The 19562-nt window shown below is 39.0% G+C and overlaps 1 protein-coding gene across 2 annotated transcripts in view; it reads right to left on the bottom strand.

Annotated features, from left to right (window-relative positions):
* LOC126337038 (ubiquitin conjugation factor E4 B) overlaps positions 1–15308 on the bottom strand; it is a 277773-nt gene extending 262465 nt beyond the window's left edge. The window contains exons 1-3 of one of the 2 annotated variants that reach the window (XR_007565033.1): positions 15070–15308; positions 14683–14842; positions 1839–1898 (exon numbers count right to left, since the gene is read on the bottom strand). Coding sequence is in view for 1 of the 2 variants with exons in the window: in XM_050001343.1 (XP_049857300.1) it covers positions 1839–1898; positions 14683–14842; positions 15070–15093 (244 nt within the window). In the remaining variant the exon portion in view is untranslated. The remainder of the gene's footprint in view (positions 1–1838; positions 1899–14682; positions 14843–15069) is intronic. The other variant, XM_050001343.1, reaches the window with a different exon arrangement.
* Positions 15309–19562: the final 4254 nt, after the last annotated feature.

Raw genomic sequence — 19562 nt, 5'->3', positions numbered from 1 at the left:
TTCAAAGTCATTTTCCCCCTCCAGGAAAAACATATTTTCTACTTTTCAGTAAATTCTACTAACATGTGACTATAATTTCTGGTTTCACACAAAAGTTTGCCATTGAAGAACTGCACACAAAAGTTTGCCATTGAAGAACTGTTCTTTAGTTTTTGTGCTACATTTGTATTAAAACCTACAGCAATATCTCATAGTGGGATTAACTGTCTTCTTCATTTGTAAAAGTATCCAACGATGACTCCTACCTCTACTTTAGAGAGTTAACATGCTGGGGTGTAAATTTTAATGATTTCCACAGAATAATTTTTATTTATTTTTGAAACAAGTCTTTTTATTCTATAAGATATTCCCTCTGTTAATGTATTTTCTTTTCTTCAATAAAGCCTACAATATCCTCCTTATTAACCTAACTTTCAACTTTCCTAACTTACTTGAAGAACTCAATGTTCTATAATCTACTGGTTCAAAATCAGAAGAAGTGGACGCAACTGGATTCCTAAGTTCGATGTTATTGATGGAGCCAAACTTTGTGTAGTACAGTGCTGATGCAGAAGTAGCTGGATATGATATGACTCACAGCATAGCCATTGACTGTCATCCCAGGATGCCACAGGTTGCAGTAAGGCCTCCAAAAAACCTACCCACAACATGCTAGCCTGCCAGAGCCAAAAAGTTTGGCTACAGAAATGATTATCGGCAGACAACAAAGCTATGTTCACACCAGTTTCAAGCTAGATCTGAGAGCCTAGGATCAACATAATCAGCTCACATGCTGGTTATATGTGGACAGGGTCCAAAAGTCTGAAGTCTATGTTATCATTTACAACCAGCGAGTATTTGTACGACACATTATGAATCCAAGCCTAGCGCAGAGGTTTGTAGGCTGCAATGCGGGTTGGTGAGGGGCTCATGATTATTTGCTCACCATACACTGATTTACTGAGAGCTAAGTTCTTAGGATAAAATAAAAAAAATAAAGTTGACAAATGTAACTCCATAACTAAAAAACTATTCAGAAATTTATCTATGGAGTAGGAGTTTGTTTTCATAATTTTCCTTATCTGCCCGAGTACTTACCACTTGAGGAAGGTGGTGAAATATTTATATGGATGCATACTTTGCTCCTTTCTGTGCAAGACTAAAATTAAGTTGTGGATAGCGAAGATTATCTTTTTTCCTGGTGGTTGCATCATGGGTATTAACAGCCACATGGTGCAAACACCAGGACTTGGCACTGGTATCTTCCTGGTTGGTTCCCTTAAGCCTTACTAGGATATAATAAAAGTGCTCCCCCAACCGATCTGTAGTAGCCACCCTTTGCACTGTCTTATTCTCTACTAATATTTTCATTCAACCACAAATACCAAACAACTATTTGGTGGGCACTGAAATAAACTGTTCTTCCTGGAAACTATGTATGTCAGTATTGGGAGTACAGGACAGCTCTCATTCATACTTCCTAGCATCATTACTTACAGAGATAAATGAGATAATATTCTCTCTTAAAGAGTTATCCATATTTTTGCAAAAGATTTGTTTTCATCAATGAGACCAAGCAGCCTTCAAGAACACTGGTGGCCATAAGTATACTGCAATACCCAGATATTTTTTTACAGACAGAAGTAGTTTCAGTCCTTGAGTAATTCATGGCAGATGATGTAATCCCCATACACATATTTCATAATACATAAATAAATAAAATACCCGAGAACAATGCTTTCCCAGTGAATTTACATTTCTAACTAATACTACATGTGCCAACTGAACAAGAATGTTTCTACTGTTAGATGTTCATGTTAGTACATGAAAACATAATGGATAATGTCTGTGCTACTTACGTTCTGCACTACCAGATTTTGATGGTGATGAACATGAAGCTCCTTGGTTCACACCTGCAACTAGTTACAAAAATACTTATTAGATGAGAAATGTCCAACAACAAATTCAAAATATAAAATTATTGAAACTTCCCGACAGACTGAAACTTTATGCCAGACTGGAACTTTAACTTGGGACCTTTGCCTTTTGTAGACATGTCCTCTACTGATTGATCTATCCAACCACGACCTATGACCCACCCTCACATCTTTACTTCTGCCAATATCTCATCTCTAACTTTCCACACTTCACAAATCTCCTGTACACTTTGCAGGGCTAGCACTCCTGGAAGCAAGGCTACTGCAGAGGCATGGCTTAGCCACAGCCTGCAGGACTGTTTCCAAAATGTGAAAATTCGGTTTATAAGAATGCCTCTGATGGGTGAGACAAGAAGCACTCCTTCCCATTGTTTGCTTCTGCCTCACAGCTGCTTTTGGTCTGTGCTGTTGGTCGCATAAAAACCTAAGCCTTACTATATACTGCTAACAAATATCTGTTCACCACGCGGTAGTAGGAGAACACACACACACACACACACACACACACACACACACACACACACACACACAAAGGTTTAACTTACGCAAGCTTTCGAAGACAGCGGTTCCTTCTTCCAGCAGAAGAGCTGAAGAGGGAGGAAGAGAGATACAGGAAAAGGATTGGAGAGGCTTAGGAAAAGGGGTAGAGTTCAGAAAAGTCGCCCGGTACACTGGGTCGGGTGAGACTTATCGGGCGGGATGAGAAGGAAAGACTGATTGTTGGGGACTGCTGCAGATGAGATTTGGGAACCTGAGAGCCTAAAGGTGGAAGGCAGGGTAATATGGAGGGCAACAATTACTGCTAAAACTTTGTGCATGAGATGATAAGAGTGAGAAGCTAAGTGCAATGTATGTAACAGAGGTGGGAGGGGAGACAGCAAAAAATAGACAGGTCAGAAAATGAAAGATGTAGAAAACTAAAATGGAGTGAGGAAATGAGTAGTTACTGTGGAGAAATGGTGAGACGGAAGGAATTAACGTAAATTACGGCCCAGTGGCGAGAACCAAGGACATGTAGCGCTAGTCCCCGCCTGCAGAGTTCTGGGAAACTGGTATCTGGGGGACAAATCCACATTGTACGTGTGGTGGAACAGGCACCAAAGTCACAACAGGCATGCTGTAGAGCATGCTCTGCAACAAGATACTGTGTGTTGCCAGTATTTACCCTCTGCCTATGCCTATTCATCCTAATTGATAACTGGATGGTAGTCAGGCCAATGTGAATGGCCAAACAGTGTTTGCGTAACATATCGTTCCACAGGTGGCTCTCCTTTTGATAGTGTGTGTCTTGCTAGTTACACGCCTGCTACAAGTGGCAGTAGGAGGTTGCATTGGGCAAGTCCTGCAGTGCAGAGAGTCACAAGGGTAAGAGCCAAAGGGTACAGAGATGAGTGCAGAAGGACTATAGGGTCTGACAAGGATATGCAGACTGGGAGGGTGATGAAAAGCTTTTGAAGGTGTGGTGGGCAAAATTTCAGACAGAATGGATATAATTTCAGGGCATGTTTTTAGGAAGTCATGGGCTTGTTGAAGCAGCTGATTAAAACATTCAAGACCAGGATAATACTCAGTGGCAAGTGGTGAGCTCAAAAGCTGTTTTTTGGAGGGATCAGAAATACTAGAATTGGATGTGATGGCCGAGGAACTATGCTTTTGAACTAGGCTGGTGAGTAATTACATCCAGTGAAGGCTGAGGTGAGAATGGTGGTTTTTTAGTAGGTTTAATGTGGACAGAAGTGTGTAGATGGCCTTTGGTAAGGATGAGATCAATAACAAGTAAAGTGGCATGGGATTCAGAACAGGACCATGTGAAATTGAATTGGAAAAAAGCATTTAGAGATTCCAGAAATATTATCAAAAATTGGTTATTTTCATTGTTTACTATATATAGCATACTTCACTGCCAGTCTTGCTCTGTTGTTTCATTATTCACTGTTTATGTACTCCAATTTTCTTTTATTGTTGCATTTCAGTAGTTGTTTGTATAGAAACAGCGTATTAAACCATTTATACTGAATTTGCAGATATCAGGAGCACACAAATTAAGAGCTAGAGCAATACTAATCCCGATAAGTTAGTATGTTGCTAAATATGTATGGCAATTGCACATACTTCCTAAAGCCCTTGCCCCCCCCCCCCCCCTCTCTCTCTCTCTCTTTCTGTACATCTCCTATTCCTCCTATTGCACTATGCATAACCTCCTCCCCCCTCTCTACGTCCATTTCCATCTGAATGTTCAACAAAGTATTGTGTCAAAATGTGAAGTGAATGCATCAATATCTTTTCCAGATTTTTGGTAACATTTCCTCTTCATGTATTCGACATATAATTATATTTTACAAAAATGTACAGTCTACATCCATCCGAATGTTTATTAGAGTATCACGTAAAAAATGGCAAGTAAATTGATCAAGAAAATTTTGAGATTTGTGGTAATAATGCTTCCCCCCATATAAGTAAGACATCTGTTACAGAATCCAGCAACATATAACTTCACACTGGAAGATGCAGTAGAGTGCAGAAAACTGTGAAGACAAGAACAATAAAGTAAACCAGATGGTAGAGGGTACTTAGTACACGGATTTGGGGGGGGGGGGGGAGATACAATTAGGATTTAAAACTTCACTGACTCATTTAGTACAGACATACAAAGAACAAGCCTGGACTAGGGCATGAAGGGTGTTGGCCTTGTCACTTTTGAAATGTGCACAATTAAGGGAAAACCATAGAACACCTAATACATGATGTCTGGATGCGAGTTTCAGCCTGCCATCTGAATGTCAGTACAATGTCTTAACTACTTTCACACCTATGTAAAGAGAGACACAGAGATGGATAAGTATTGCCTTGCATAAAACAATACCATTAAATGTCAGAAACAATATGTAATATACAAGATTAACATTAGCTGTATGATCTACCATCTCCTTAGAAGAGACAATTAATAACATTTTCCAGTAGTCTCTAGAAACCTTACACAATTAATTTCTGGTAGTGTGTATCCATAGATATAATTTTTTAAATGTTTTCATATTCTCTTTTAGCTGTTAATGCTTTTAAGCAGAATATAACATGGTGAGAAACACATATTAGAAAATCTTTTCCTCAACACATTGTATTATGCTTTGTTACTGCTTCAAAATGCCACAAATGCTGTAACTGCAATAGTGAATAAAACAGTAATCGCTAAAAGTGAATGTTATACCATAAACAACATCTTATACTATGCTGAAGCTTAAGCTGCATAGTCGTTGCAGAACAACTAAGGCAGGAGCAAGATGAATTTAAATTATCAGACAGCACCAAGTTAAAAATAACTGGGCTTAATGGTGGCTGTCTGTGAGCTAGGAAAAAAGCATGTTTAAAATTGTAATGAAAATTAATCATTTCAACGAGGAACATGTCTGGAGCACACTTCATTTGTTTCTATTGCACACTTCATTTGTTTCTACTGCAATCTTGGAATTAACCTGAATGTCAAATCATCTTATTTTTACTCAGAAACAGTGCAGCATCTTTATGAATGGAGTGAGGTTTACGTCTTTGTTGCTGCAGAATAAAGCTACAATTTTTTTCCCAACCTTAACATACAGTCTCCTCAAAAACTGATAATCCCTTGGACTCAAACGAGCCTGTCTGCAACTGATTTACAGCACCCAAAAAACAAACGGGTTACTTCTTAGCAGAACTTTGTAGGGTCAATTTCAACATTTCATTCTGAATACTGTATTTCAAAGCTTGTAATGTCAGTCTGTCTCAAAGATATAAATGTCAACAAAATACCTGGGCTGATCATGGTAACTGCAACCATTTTCTACCAAAACGTGACTTGTCCTATACTTATTTCTAATCACACAGCAATAAAAATCATATAAATATACAAGCATTGTGCTTTGACCAGTGGAACTGACAATACAACTGTTACCTATGATGTGTACATAACTTCTGAATACTGACTGTCTTCTGAGTAACTACTTTAACTATTCGGTAATTCTAGTTAATCTGCTTCTGATATTACAATTCATGTTATTACTTTACAGCCTAACTCAGAATCTGAGCTATGATACAGAAAAGTGTTACCAAATACTCAGCTCCAATAACCTACCACCACCACTGTTAAGTCTTCGGTCCATATCGGCTCCACGTGACCTGCCACATTTACGTTCTGTAGTTCCCTTTAGGGAGTGTGTGTGTGATTTACTCATATGTAGTGTTGAAAGTTAGTGAATGGACAGCCATAGAATCACAACTGTGTTCAAATTTCTCTGATACTCCCATATAAACACACCAGTGTTCACAGTTGACTACAAAATCATGGAACCGACAGGAAGAATTGCAGATACAGCCTCACCTCAACAGCAATTACGCCCTTGTGGACTTGATTCTCATGAACCATGGAGGTGTTAACTACTGACCAATATCTGCTAGTCTTTAGACCAATGGAATCTGTTTTCATCCCAACTGAACTACAACAGCAAATCCAATAAGCCATTCAAAATTGTTTGAATTAGTCTTGTAAACTAATTAACATGTTTTGCCTTCTGTTCTTATCATCATTTTGTAGCACTCTAAGACCTATGCAACTGTAGCAACTGACATTTCAAGATGGCATTGCATAATACCAAGGCTGAATTTCTGTGATCACAACAGGTGTAGGAAGGGATCAATGTTGACTGTGCATTCATAACTGATCCTGTCAAATACCACTTTATGAACAAATAATGCAAACTGTTTTTGCTGATACTATTAAATACAAGAAAACCCAATAAACTATTAGAAAACAATCCACTGAACCACTCTGCATGCCTTCATTTAGTGTTTATGGCTTCACACTAAAAAAAGGATGGGAGCTGAAGACTATCAGTTTGTACTTGTGATGTGTCTTATTTCTATACCATCCTGTACATCACTGAACTCTGCACATTAAATGTATCTTTGTGGAAATACAAGATTTTTAATTTTAATCTAGATACCATTTTAGTCTGCATCATGTATTCATGAGTAGGGAAATTAGGAGGCATCAAGGGGGCTCAGTTTATTTGTCTCATGTGGATAACTGAAAGTTCGTTCAGAAACATAAAGAAAAGCATTACAGTTTATATTTGGAATAATGAGTGTCGTTATGACGACGACGATGATGTACTACACTACTACTATTTATGTCGAAATTGTAATTCCCAAAAATAGTATCTGTCTGCAAAAATTTCAAAGAAATAATAATAAGTTTTGTAAAAAAATAATGTAAATAATACCAGAGTTAAGCCACTTGCTGTTTATGGTCTGCTGAATGTCAGATTAAGTGAATCCATACCCATTATGGATGGCCACAATAACAATATGGGATACAGTCCACATTGTGTAATGGTGAATGTACTAATGAAATTGGTTTTGCATTGCCTGTGTAACATTTTCACCATATTTAACCCCTTGCCTGACTATCTCAGGCAGGCTGATTTGCTGCAAAGCAATATCCCGTGTTAACCTGTATGCACGTCTTCCTTTAATTTCTTGCAATTTTTCTGTCTGCAGTTCCTTCTCTTCCATATGTGGTGTATGTATGCCATTTGCATTAATTTTTGTGCAATTTAGTGAGTTATTGTTCTGCATCAACTTAAGGGAGCTGAGGTAACTGTACTACAACTTTCTCTGTCAAAGTAGCAATGTAAGTGTGTGATTATCATGGAAACATTCTTGGGCTGCTGTTTGCCTCAAGCGCTGGGTACAATTGTAGTTACTGTTCGACAGTGTGCAGCTTTTACTTGGATAGCAAAGTATGTTCTGGCCGGGACAGTATGGACTCTGATTACAAACAGGAGGAGCAAGTCACATATGAAGTTCTCAATAAACTTTATGGAAAAATCTGTAATGAAAAATGTCAACACCCTCTCGAATGCCATCACAATTTTGGCTCACAGCATGGCATTTCCTGCAAACCATTCGACCAACTGAGAATATTTCAAATCCAGCCATGGAGTGTAAAGTCTGCTTCCGGATGGGAAACGTTCTGAATGAAACACTTTTTTTTGCATAACATCTTGCTTCAGGAAATAACACACAGTGCAGAATCTATAAACAATAAACAAAAATAATGCAAATAAAATAGATGGACACTTGCACAGTAATAACTGCAGTGTTTCTCACAACACAAGATACTCTAGCTAATATTACACCCATACTTATTTGTCACGTATTTCAAAAAGTACAATAAATAAGCCATAATTTTAACATGCATCAAAATATATTTCAGAAAGGTTTATATAACACTGCCAAAAAGAAAATTGAAAATTTTTGAACATTTCTCCTTCAGAAAAGTGGTTGATTAAGGGGTTAACACCATGTTCTTTATAAATTAGTAAAATTTGTCATGAATGAGTCGGGTAAGATACTAAAGAGTCAGTAGCCAGAGTTGTAATGTTGCACTATGTATTCATGTAGAAGGGTAACCTAAATCAGCAGAGGTGCTAGGAAGCAGGAGACTACGTGACTGGCTGTCGACAAGCTTCTGGAAGGAACAGAAGTCACGAGGGCAGAGTGTGACTGCATGGGAGATGTGACATGTGAGCCTTTGTAAGTGGTGCTGCTGGAGATATTTAGTCTGCCAGGATGCTGGACCTGCGGAACTCTGCCCTGGAACAGGACACGATTTCTCGTGGCAGTTAGCTGCATAGGGTACACACAGGATTGCACAACATAGTCAGCATGTTAGTGCCCCATGGGACTCAACAGTAGTTTCCGAACCAACATACTCGTTGACTCAGTTATTTATCAGAGTTCCTCACCCATTTCCCATTCAGTTATCTGAAAATAGTCCCATCTCGTATTTTCAGGCACCAGGTCTACGAGCTGCACAAGCCACTTCACAAGCTCCCATCCTGATATACTCACATGACACTAAAAATTGCAAGAACATTGCATATTGCTGATTGAATTACAAATAACCACTCATTATACACTAAAGCCATTGAATAACTGTGAGGCACATAAGAGAGAGACTGAAAATGGCACTGAACTTCTGAACAAAGTCATTCTTTGTGTCTGATCTAGCACACACACAAATGTCCCATCACTGCAACCTGACTGGGTTAGAGGTGAGTTTGGATGGAGTGGATACCAGGACTGGGGAAGGACATTCACTGCATGCTCTCCAAAAGACCCATCCCATCATTTGCTTTAGGTGATTCATGAAAACCTAAATCTAGGGTTTGGGAAAGGAATGGGGGGGGGGGGGGGGGGAGAAGGAGCATATAAATTAGGAAAACAGTGAGACATGAGGAAAGAAACGTGTTACAGGAGTTTACTGGAAGGCACGGGGATGGGGGTGGAGATTGATGCAGGCCTGGAGCCAGGGGAGACTGCAATGAGGATTATCACTGAACAAAAAGATGTGTCGCAAGGAAATCTGCCATACGCGTAATTCAGAGAAGTTGGTATTAGCGCAGAGATGGACGCACATAGTGCAAGTTGTGGTGTAGCCACTGAAATGAGCATGTTGTACTGAGCAGCATGATTTGCCATTTGGTGTGCGGAAGAAAGGCGAGTGTAGAACACAATATCACCCTAGACTGGAACAACTTAATTTAGGCTATCTTTCATCATGCACTGGAATGAGGAACACTCTTCTTAAAATCTTTCCCACAGTAGTTATGACAGACACGACCAACCTACAAAATAATCAGGTCCATGTTTAATGCTACATCAACTTTCAATTCCTTGCAACATAGGTGGTATCTCTGTGCTACACCCATATACAAGACCAGTCCTCAAAACCTTATATCCCAGTCATGCAGGGATATATCTGAGAAGGTCATCTACGATAACAGTCATATTATGCATCAACTCTTCTTTAACGTAACCATATTCTGTTATTTGGTTATGCCCACTGTAGTTAAGCACATGTTTTCCCTCCCTGCCAATATCAGGTTCTCTGAATAATATAGATGCCAAGGTTCCCACATCCTTTGGTCTAACGGTTCTCCTGGCTTCAATCTCCACAGCCATTGTCCCACACTCATCTCCATTCCAGTCCTTGAGCCATCCATTTCACTCCACTAATTTATACTCACACTTTTCTCTCCACTCTTTCTCTATCTCACTCTTCTACCCCTCTGCCTACCAATAGGGCAGGCTCACTGCTGCCACAACTCTATCATACTCCTTTGTTGCCAATCTCTCCTTTCTTTCCATGCACCCCAACTATCCTCGTCTCCTTTTTCCTCTCACCCATGTCACTTGACTTAGCCCCTCACTGTAGTCATGCTGTAGCGGCAGGAGCATGTAAGCATCCACTGTGTATTAGAGTTTTTTCTTAAATCAGAAGAAGCACTTTGTCCAAAAACTCAATATTTTCAGCCTTAAAACTTCAAAGAAATTTAGAAATGTTACATTATGTAACAATGCAGTCACTGATAAGTACTTCCCAGTACTGTCTGGAACCTGGTAACCTGTCAGTTTCACCCAGCCAATGGGAAGGTTTTAGTGCCAAAATTAAGAGGTGCTGAATGTACAACATAGGTTAGGGTTACTATGGAACAAAATGTGTGACATGTATTCTCTTGCTGCTAACTCAAATCAGCTGCCAATGCCTCTTGCATTCCTACCACACCTAACAGTTAATGCTGACATCACCACTCCTGATATTGGACGTCTTTGGAATTTTGGTTGTGACGGCACACTAATCTATAGTCTAGCCCAAGATCTAACTTTTATCAGAACACTGTGACAAATAGACTGTGTGTGTAGTGTGGTGTTGTTACTGCTGATTATGGACTTGGTTTGTTCTTTTGAATAACATAAACAGATCATTCAAGTTAAGTAATCCAAACTGTCACATTATTAACAGCAATGTCTGTTATGTCTAGGGAACTACAGATATATTCTTTGAAGTGTGATATCATATGTTAAGAAGATAGCATCTTCAGTGTTTTTGTTTATATGTCCCTGTTAAGATTATATATGTGAAATTTTGTTTACAATATACCATATATCATTTAGCCATATTGCTTTGACCTTTGAAATTCCCCCTCTCTCTCTCTCTCTCTCTCTCTCTCTCTCTCTCTCTCTCTCGCCTCCTCTCCCCCACCCTCAATGCAGCAAGTTATAACAGACATCCTTTACGAAAACCCTTATTCAAAATCTCTCATTCCCATGGAGGTCCTGATAGCGTATCAGTCTTTATTTTGTTAAAGTTTCTTTATTTTGCTAAAGTTTTCATGCTGTTAGTGATGTTATACAATGGTCATGTATTGAGCCCTGCATTTATATTACATTAATGACATCACCTGTTTATTGGTGTGGTATCATGTTGTTCACTGGAAATATGGAAGCGTCCGATTCCACCCGTCTGCTTTGACCCATGACATCACAAATATGGCGGGAACGACCATAAATGACAATTCCAATATGGCGCATATAAAATCGTTACGTACGCATTATTAAGACGAAAATACATCGAAAAACAAACACACACAGTTTCCACAAAAAGCCTAATGACCCTAACGTGACAAGTGCGAGCAATTGGGGGTTTTTGGGTGGGGACAAACTAAATATATACAAATTTAGACACCCACCCCCATACAAAACCACGCAAAACGACGAAAAAAACGACATCACAAAACTCCCCAAACACCCCAAAACACAATATCATCTGGAATCGGACACTTCCCTTGACCTATATAGCTCAACAGCAGCTTCCGATCCCATAACTTAGGACCTAACACTTCCCTTGACCTATATAGCTCAACAGCAGCTCCCGATCCCATCTCCCAATACAAAATACCAACATATACCACCAAACATTAGGAACGGACACTTCCCTTGACCTGTATAGATCTACAGCAGCTCCCGATCCCATAAATTGGGATCGAACACTTCCCTTGACGTAAATAGCTCAACAGCGGCTCCCGATCCCATCTCCCAATACAAATACCAACATACACCGGCAAACATCAGGAACGGACACTTCCCTTGACCTATATAGATCTACAGCAGCTCCCGGTCCCATAAATTGGGATCGAACACTTCCCTTGACCTTTAGCTCAACAGCAACTCCCGATCCCATATCCCATTACAAAAACCAACATATTCCGCCAAACATTGGGATCTAACACTTCCCTCGACTTATATAGGTCAATGGCAGCTCCCAATCCCATAAGTTAGGATCGAACACTTCCCTTGACCTATGTAACCCAAAAACATCTCCCAATACCAACCTTCACAGCCACAAATTTCAATGAAACGCTTCCCTAGGCCCCAACACAAGACACATACACCGAAAACAAAAAAATAAAAACTTACCACAAAAATGTTCCAGCCCCACAAACTAGATTGGACACCACAAGCAGGGCGGGCGGGAGGGCGCGCGCACACACACGCAAACAAACGAGAAAAATAATCAACCATAACAAAAACCCAAGCCACCCACACCTCAACCACCCCCAATCAACCCAACCTCCCCCCTCACCCCAAAATAAAAAACTCACAAACAAAAACCAAATGCAACATAAAAAAATCTCAATCACCCACTACAACTGAACAACAACTTCAACACAATAGATCCTCCACAACTAAAATACAAACAAACACACTCCCCCCTCCCCCTTAACAAATACTCTAACACCAAATAAACCACCCACCCCACCCTGAGCCGCAGCGACCCACCCACCTATCCAGACCACCCTAACTAACCACTTTCGGCCATTACATTTTACTCACAGGCCTTAAGAAAACCCGAACAACACAATAGCCCTCTGGGACACTCTTCCGCCAACAGTACTAATCTAAATGAGACTGAAGGTTGGAAGGGCACCTCTTCCCCCTCCCAAGAACTGACTTAACCGCCCCCACATCATCTCTATTGTATTGGTACAAGCCCCAGTCTCATAAATTCTGAACACACTTCACAACAAAAAGAATACCAATCAAGAACACTCCTCTCACTCAAACCAGTCTCATGTGGGCAAAAACTCTGTGGGGATCTATAACAAAAATAATAAGTACAATCTCGCAAATGCCCAACCTAGACTTCTCGAACCAAGTACCGCACCATATGGAACGACATATGTTGTCTTTCTGACAGAACCAAATATAACTGTCCCTGGTCCGAGTGGCCGGAACTTTCGCCAACTTCATTTCTTCACGGCAAACACTGCACTTGACCACCTCAGCAATTAAGCCAAAAAGCTGCAGAAACTTAATCAGCACTAAAGGGGTGTCCCCCATCATTAGCCCGCAAACGGGAACTATTAATCTTATCTGTCATATCAATTCCTGAACAAAAAACAACAACGATTAAATTTAATAATACCACACAACGTACAGCGATCATCACTACATTAACCTTCACACAAAACCACAAAATTGTTAACTCACTGAAACAAATTCCACTTCAAAAACACACGAACAATACTCGACACAAAGCAACAGCAAACAGCCCAATACACCTAACAAACGAAAACCCTGAACATACCACCAGAGGGCACAACAAACCACAACATGACGACATCTACAAACACGCCACACTCACAAACCAAACTCCGCGCCGTCATGATGTCACACACATCACAACACCCTTCCATCACAGGTCAAAGCCGACGTGTGAGATCAGACGCTTCTGTAGACCCAGACTAAATGTGCCTTTAAGAACATCTATAATGAAAACTAGGCTGCATATATTTAATTGTTGTGACTATATCAGATGTTTGATGTACATTCAAGTGTTCATCTCTCTTTTTTTTTTTTTTAAATCTTGCTACTAGAGCCATGCTAACAGTGCAACATCAACATCTTGCAATGAAATGCTAATAATTGTGACTTTTTATGAATGCAGGAATACCATTTGAATACAACACTAACAAACTGAAAATTTTGAAGTTTAATAGACATTGTGCAAAGCCTCTCTCTCTTAGGCTTTTGCTTAAAATAGAACATCTGTATGCCAAAAATGTATGTTCTTCCTTTATGTCTTTCATTTTACTTTTATTACGACAGAGTGCCAGTGTTCCTACAACAATTGTTGACAAGAAGATAAAGGAACAAAGAGAGGTTTTGAGTGTAGGTAACGACAACAAGCTTTACCTAAATCATTAAAGGAACAACAACAATGAATACCATGAAAACTGAATAAACTTGCCCCTCATAAGAATTGAACCTACCCACTTTTGTCCACTCAGTGCACACAACAGGAGCTAAATTTTATATTTCTTACGGAACAGATGACTTGGTGACTATGTTGTATACAAAGAATTTGTTAAAGTGCATCTCTATGAATCCTATACTTCCTCTTATCAGTAGGTTACTGATTGGTAACTAGGCCTGTGTAATAATTGACTACTATGACAAGACAAAGTAAAAAATTGTTGTGGCACTAACACTGTAGATCAACAAATCATTATGCAAATCATAAAGATGCTCTATAATAGTCAGATGTAGTAACACACGAAAAAATCAACACTGTTTTTTGAAATCAGGGATGTAAAAAAAAACATACTTTTTTTCGTGCTTTGAAAACACTGTCACTGTCATTTGGTTTTCTTTAGAGAAGTTCATTTAAATGATGCTGTCTGTCTCTAATAAATAACAGGACTCACTAGTATGTGTGTGTGAATACTATGTTCTAAATACCTTGGGTGAGGGTCACTGAGTGTGTGTCAAGGACTAATGTAAATATAGCTTGTGACTTGTTTGTGTACATGCTCTAGTGTATAAATATTTCATATCGCTTGGGTAAACAACAAATTCTGAAACCAAACGTAATTATAGTAATAAGAACCTTGTTCAGTTGTACTCTGTGATGGGCCTGGTGTTGGAGGGGTGGACGGCACTGCTTTGCTTGGTGAGGGCGGTGCTAGCTGGGCTGACTGTGGTGGTGAAGACGATGAAGAGGCCTTCGTGTCAAGTACCGCCAATCTTGCTAGTCGCCTCTTCCGAATCTGTCACACAGAACCATGTCAAAGACCTCACTTGTATGTTTACAAGCATATGTTGATAAAAAATTAAAACCAAACAAACAACTTTTATCAACGGACGAAAAATGGCTTTGTAAAATAATTAAATAATACTCAGATACAAAAGACAATGTCACACACTATTGAGCGTATCGTCTGTAAAACATAGAAGTATTAAGCGCATAACAACACAATGAATTGCGCGTTCGTACCTCTTCCTGGCTCAGCTCGCTCATTGTGTTGGATGTATAACGGTCAACTGTTTACGTTTACGACAAAACTGTAATACGAAAATAATGCTCCAGGTAAAAAGATAAAAAACACCCGATTTTGTGAAAACAATGCATTCATCAAATCACTCTACCGTTTGAAGACCAAAGATACTTTGATGCGCTCACACACGTCATGACGTCACATACACAGCTGTTTGGTAGTCAGCGATTGTCTTACCTGGGTGCGTGAACTTGCAAAGGCAGCCATGACCAGCAGTATTCGAAGTGTTACAACATCTCTGGATCCGTGGTGATCAAACAGTGATCTTCATACATTCTTTATATAGTATAGAGATCACCGGACTAACAATTTTCATCATAGACTTACTGCTGTCATTTTTCCTATTCGAACGGGATCTGAAGTCAGTGATCGTTCGACTTGAAAATTAGTCTACTTTGTTTATTTTCATTCGCTATGGTATTATATTTCGGATTACTCTTCCCATTCTAAAAGGATATTTTTGGCTCAGAAACGGGCTGTTCGGGCAGTAAGTGGTGTAAGTTCGCGAACCTCTTGTCGACCCCTGTTCAATGAACCCTTGACACATTTGTTCAACAGCTCACTGGCATCAGGAACCTTCCCCTCATGCTTGAAAACAGCAAAGCTGAAACCACTGTTCAAAAAAGGAAATCCAGAATGTGTTTCAAATTATAGACCAATAGCCCTACTGCCTGTATTTTCTAAAATTTTAGAAAAAGTTTTTTATAAGAGATTGTCTGATTTCCTAAATAAAAATAAAATTCTATCTCTTTCACAACATGGCTTCAGGAAAGGCTATTCAACTGAAAGTGCAATATTTGAATTTCTTAATGAAATCTACGCTAAACTGGATGCAAGTGAGTTTGTGACAGGCATATGTCTTGATTTATCTAAAGCTTTTGATGTCATAGACCATAATGCCCTACTGCAGAAGCTTGCCAGTTAGGAATTAGAGGTATATCCAATGAGTGGCTAAAGACATACCTATGTGGTCGCAAACAGGTGGTTGAAGTGCAATATACTGACCATAACAAAATCAGCTACTTCTATTCAGGATATGAAAATGTGAAATATGGTGTCCCTCAAGGATCAGTATTAGGACCCATCCTGTTTCTCCTCTATGTCAATGATCTTATGTACAACAAGTATTGCCAAACTACCCTCCAATTTGCAGACGATACAAGCTTCCTTATTAGTGCTAAAACAGAAGAAAAACTAAAAGACTCCGCTATACAAACAATGAACAGTGTAGAACAGTAGTTCAGATGCAACAAGCTTATTATAAACAAAGAAAAGACAGTAGCACTGAACTTCTATAATGTAAAAGGAAGACACCACCCAAACATAGCAATAGAACTTAGGGACAGAGTTCTTGAAAGTGTTAACAGCACTAAATTTCTGGGACTCTGGCTCCAGAACAACACAAAATGGGAGGTACATATTGAATATTTGCAAAGAAAACTAAGCAAAATCTGTTACATGATACGGATATTAAAAACTTGTTGCAGCAAAGCCAGCCTATTAAATGTATACTACTCCTATGTGCATTCTGTAATTAAATATGGCATAATCTTCTGGGGTAATACAACAACAAATATTAAACTTTTCAGGATGCAAAAGAGAATACTAAGAATTATTGAAGGGGTAAACAATACGAAATCGTGCAGACCCATATTCAAAAAACTGTCAGTTCTTCCTCTTCCGTGCATTTTTATCTACGAAACATCAGTTTTCATCAAACAATATATTGATAGACACGCAGATATCTTATTAAAAACTGAAGATATACATGCACACAATACAAGGCAAAAATCTGACCTTCATGTGAAACAGGTGAGAACATCATTGTGCCAAAAAGGCACACTACATACTGGGATAAAGATCTCCAATAATCTACCTAAACATATTAAATCAATAGGTAAACTCTGTAGTTTTAAGGCGGAAGTAAAGGCATATTTGATTGATCATTGCTTTTACAGTCTGACAGAATATATAAAAGCCAAACAACAAAAATAAAGATGCATTACTAATATTCTACTTTGTATGTTGCCTGTGATGTTTGTTGTATTTAAGAATCTGTGCTAAATAACCTGACTATCTAGTCCTTAGCATTGCAATACAAACTGTATTTTTATCTTGTAAATACCTAACCATGTCCAATATCCTGTGATGTTTGTTGTATTTAAGAATCTGTGCTAAATTACCTGACTATCTAGTCCTTAGCATTGCAATACAAACTGTATTTTTATCTTGCAAATACCTAACCATGTCCAATATCCTTGTATATATTCTATACATATAGGATTTGAAGGACTAAATAAATAAATAAATAAATAGTCTGGGTATTTTGACACTGGCCTCTCAATATATTATACGAGGGTTGGGAACTATTTATTTACAGCTCGTACAAAATAGATACGTGTTTTACTGACCTCCAGAGTACTCACTAGCATTGTGTTTAACCCGTTGCCAGCAATGTCGAAGTCGTAGGATACTCTTAGCAGTGCCAGTTGTGTTAACAGTTCGAGCGGTGCGGTCTATTTATTGCCCAACGAATTTGTAATAGTTCTGAAGCTAATGGCGTGAAGTGTTTCCTTCAGTTTAGAAATCGAGTTGAACTCACGAGGGCTTAAGTCAGGGGGTGTAGTAAGTGGTATAGCACTTAGCAGCCCCATCAGTCAAACAAATCAACAGCTTGCACTGTATGTGCTTGAGCATTGTCCTGCAAAATGATGATCAGGTCCTGCAAAAAGTGTCATCACTTCTGTCTCTATGCTGTTCATTTTTGGAACACAACCTACGACCAGCTTAGAGACAGAAGTGATGACACTTTTAGCAGGACCCGACCATTATTTTGCAGGAAAATGCTCTAGCAGTTACAGGGCAACCTGTCACTGATTTGTTCGACTGATGGAGCTGCTAAGTGCTATACTACCTACTGCACTCCCCTGACGTAGCCCTCGTAAGTTCAACTCGACTTCTAAACTAAAGGAAACACTTCGCGGCATTCACATCAGAACTGCTGCAAATTCGTCAGGCTATAGACCGCGGCGCTCGAACTATCAACACAACTGGCAGTGCTAAGAGTATCCAACGACTTCCACATCGCTGGCAACGGGTTATACACAATGCTGGTGACTACTTTGAAGGTCAGTAAAACTTTGAAACACTTATCTATTTTGTACAAGCTGTAAATAAATAGTTGCCACTATTAAAGTTCCAACCCTCATATATTCTGTACTGTTGTTTCTTTTTAACAATGTCAGCTATTTCCCAAGAGTTAGCAGAATTCACTTCGTTAATACTCGGCGGAAATCCAGTCTGCATTTGGATCGCACTTCCTTAACTCTTGTGGAGTATACTGCTGCATCCTTTTACAATAAGCTACCACAAGAACTAAAAAATCTTAGCAGTAATCCACACGCTTTCAAATCGAAACCGAATAGTTTCCTCATGGGTCACTCCTTCTACTGTGTTGAGGAGTTCCTTGAAAAGTAAAGCTGATTTTTAAGTTATATTTTTGATTGCATTTACCTTAACATATGGCTTGACTTCTTTTGGGTTCATAAACATTTTATTTTATCTGTCATGACATTTGTGTTGTAATTTCATGTACTGCCTTCTCAATTTGGTCCTACGGAACTAGATGTGTAAATAAATAAAAGGTAAATAAATAACATAACAATTACAACACTCCATCTCGTTTTTGTTGTCCACTGAGATTGCCCAGCGGCCAGGAATCTATGCTGTTGTAATGTTGAGTTCAGTGTGATCCCTGAAAGCGAAAACGAATCGTAATTGTTTATAAATGTCTGTAGAATGGTTTTTAAAATCGGAAGCGTCTGTAGCCCGATAGATTGCAGCAACAACAAAAATAAGACATCACATTGGTCTTTTTTTTTGGGTTTCCTAAGGATCTTGGAGAGGTGCGAACTGCTCATTAGAGAACAGTTTATTTAGAATTTTCTTGTACCTACAGATATTTACAGAAGAGAGTCATGCTCTTTTAAGAGCAATGACCCGACTTTTTACTGAAAGACAAAGTGATCTACCTCACAACGTGAAGTTTTCTTCGCTACGCTTCCATTAGAATCAGTGATTGTGGGACATAGGATACTGCAATACCTAAATTGTTTAAATGTATCAAATGAGCCATACAACTACAGCTGAAGGAAAAACGATACAGATGCAATAATAAAACAACAAAAGTGCTAAGAGTGTTTCCCAACGCAAAAGGAACCAATTCCACAATTGCTGCTAATTCTCAGCTGCAAATGGCATTAATGTGTTATAAAGACGAGTGAAGTGTAAAAATGTGCAAATGATTAAATTCAACTCAAAATTTCTTAATGTCAAGGAAAATCCCTGCCATAATAAGAATAGACAACAAAAGAAATACATGCTTGTCTAGCATGAAATATGTAAACCCATATTTCATGCTTGAGAAGCGTGT

This window comes from Schistocerca gregaria, chromosome 2 (genome assembly GCF_023897955.1).
Source record: "Schistocerca gregaria isolate iqSchGreg1 chromosome 2, iqSchGreg1.2, whole genome shotgun sequence".
NCBI lineage: Eukaryota > Metazoa > Arthropoda > Insecta > Orthoptera > Acrididae > Schistocerca > Schistocerca gregaria.
This window is presented reverse-complemented; position numbering and strand designations above follow the sequence as displayed.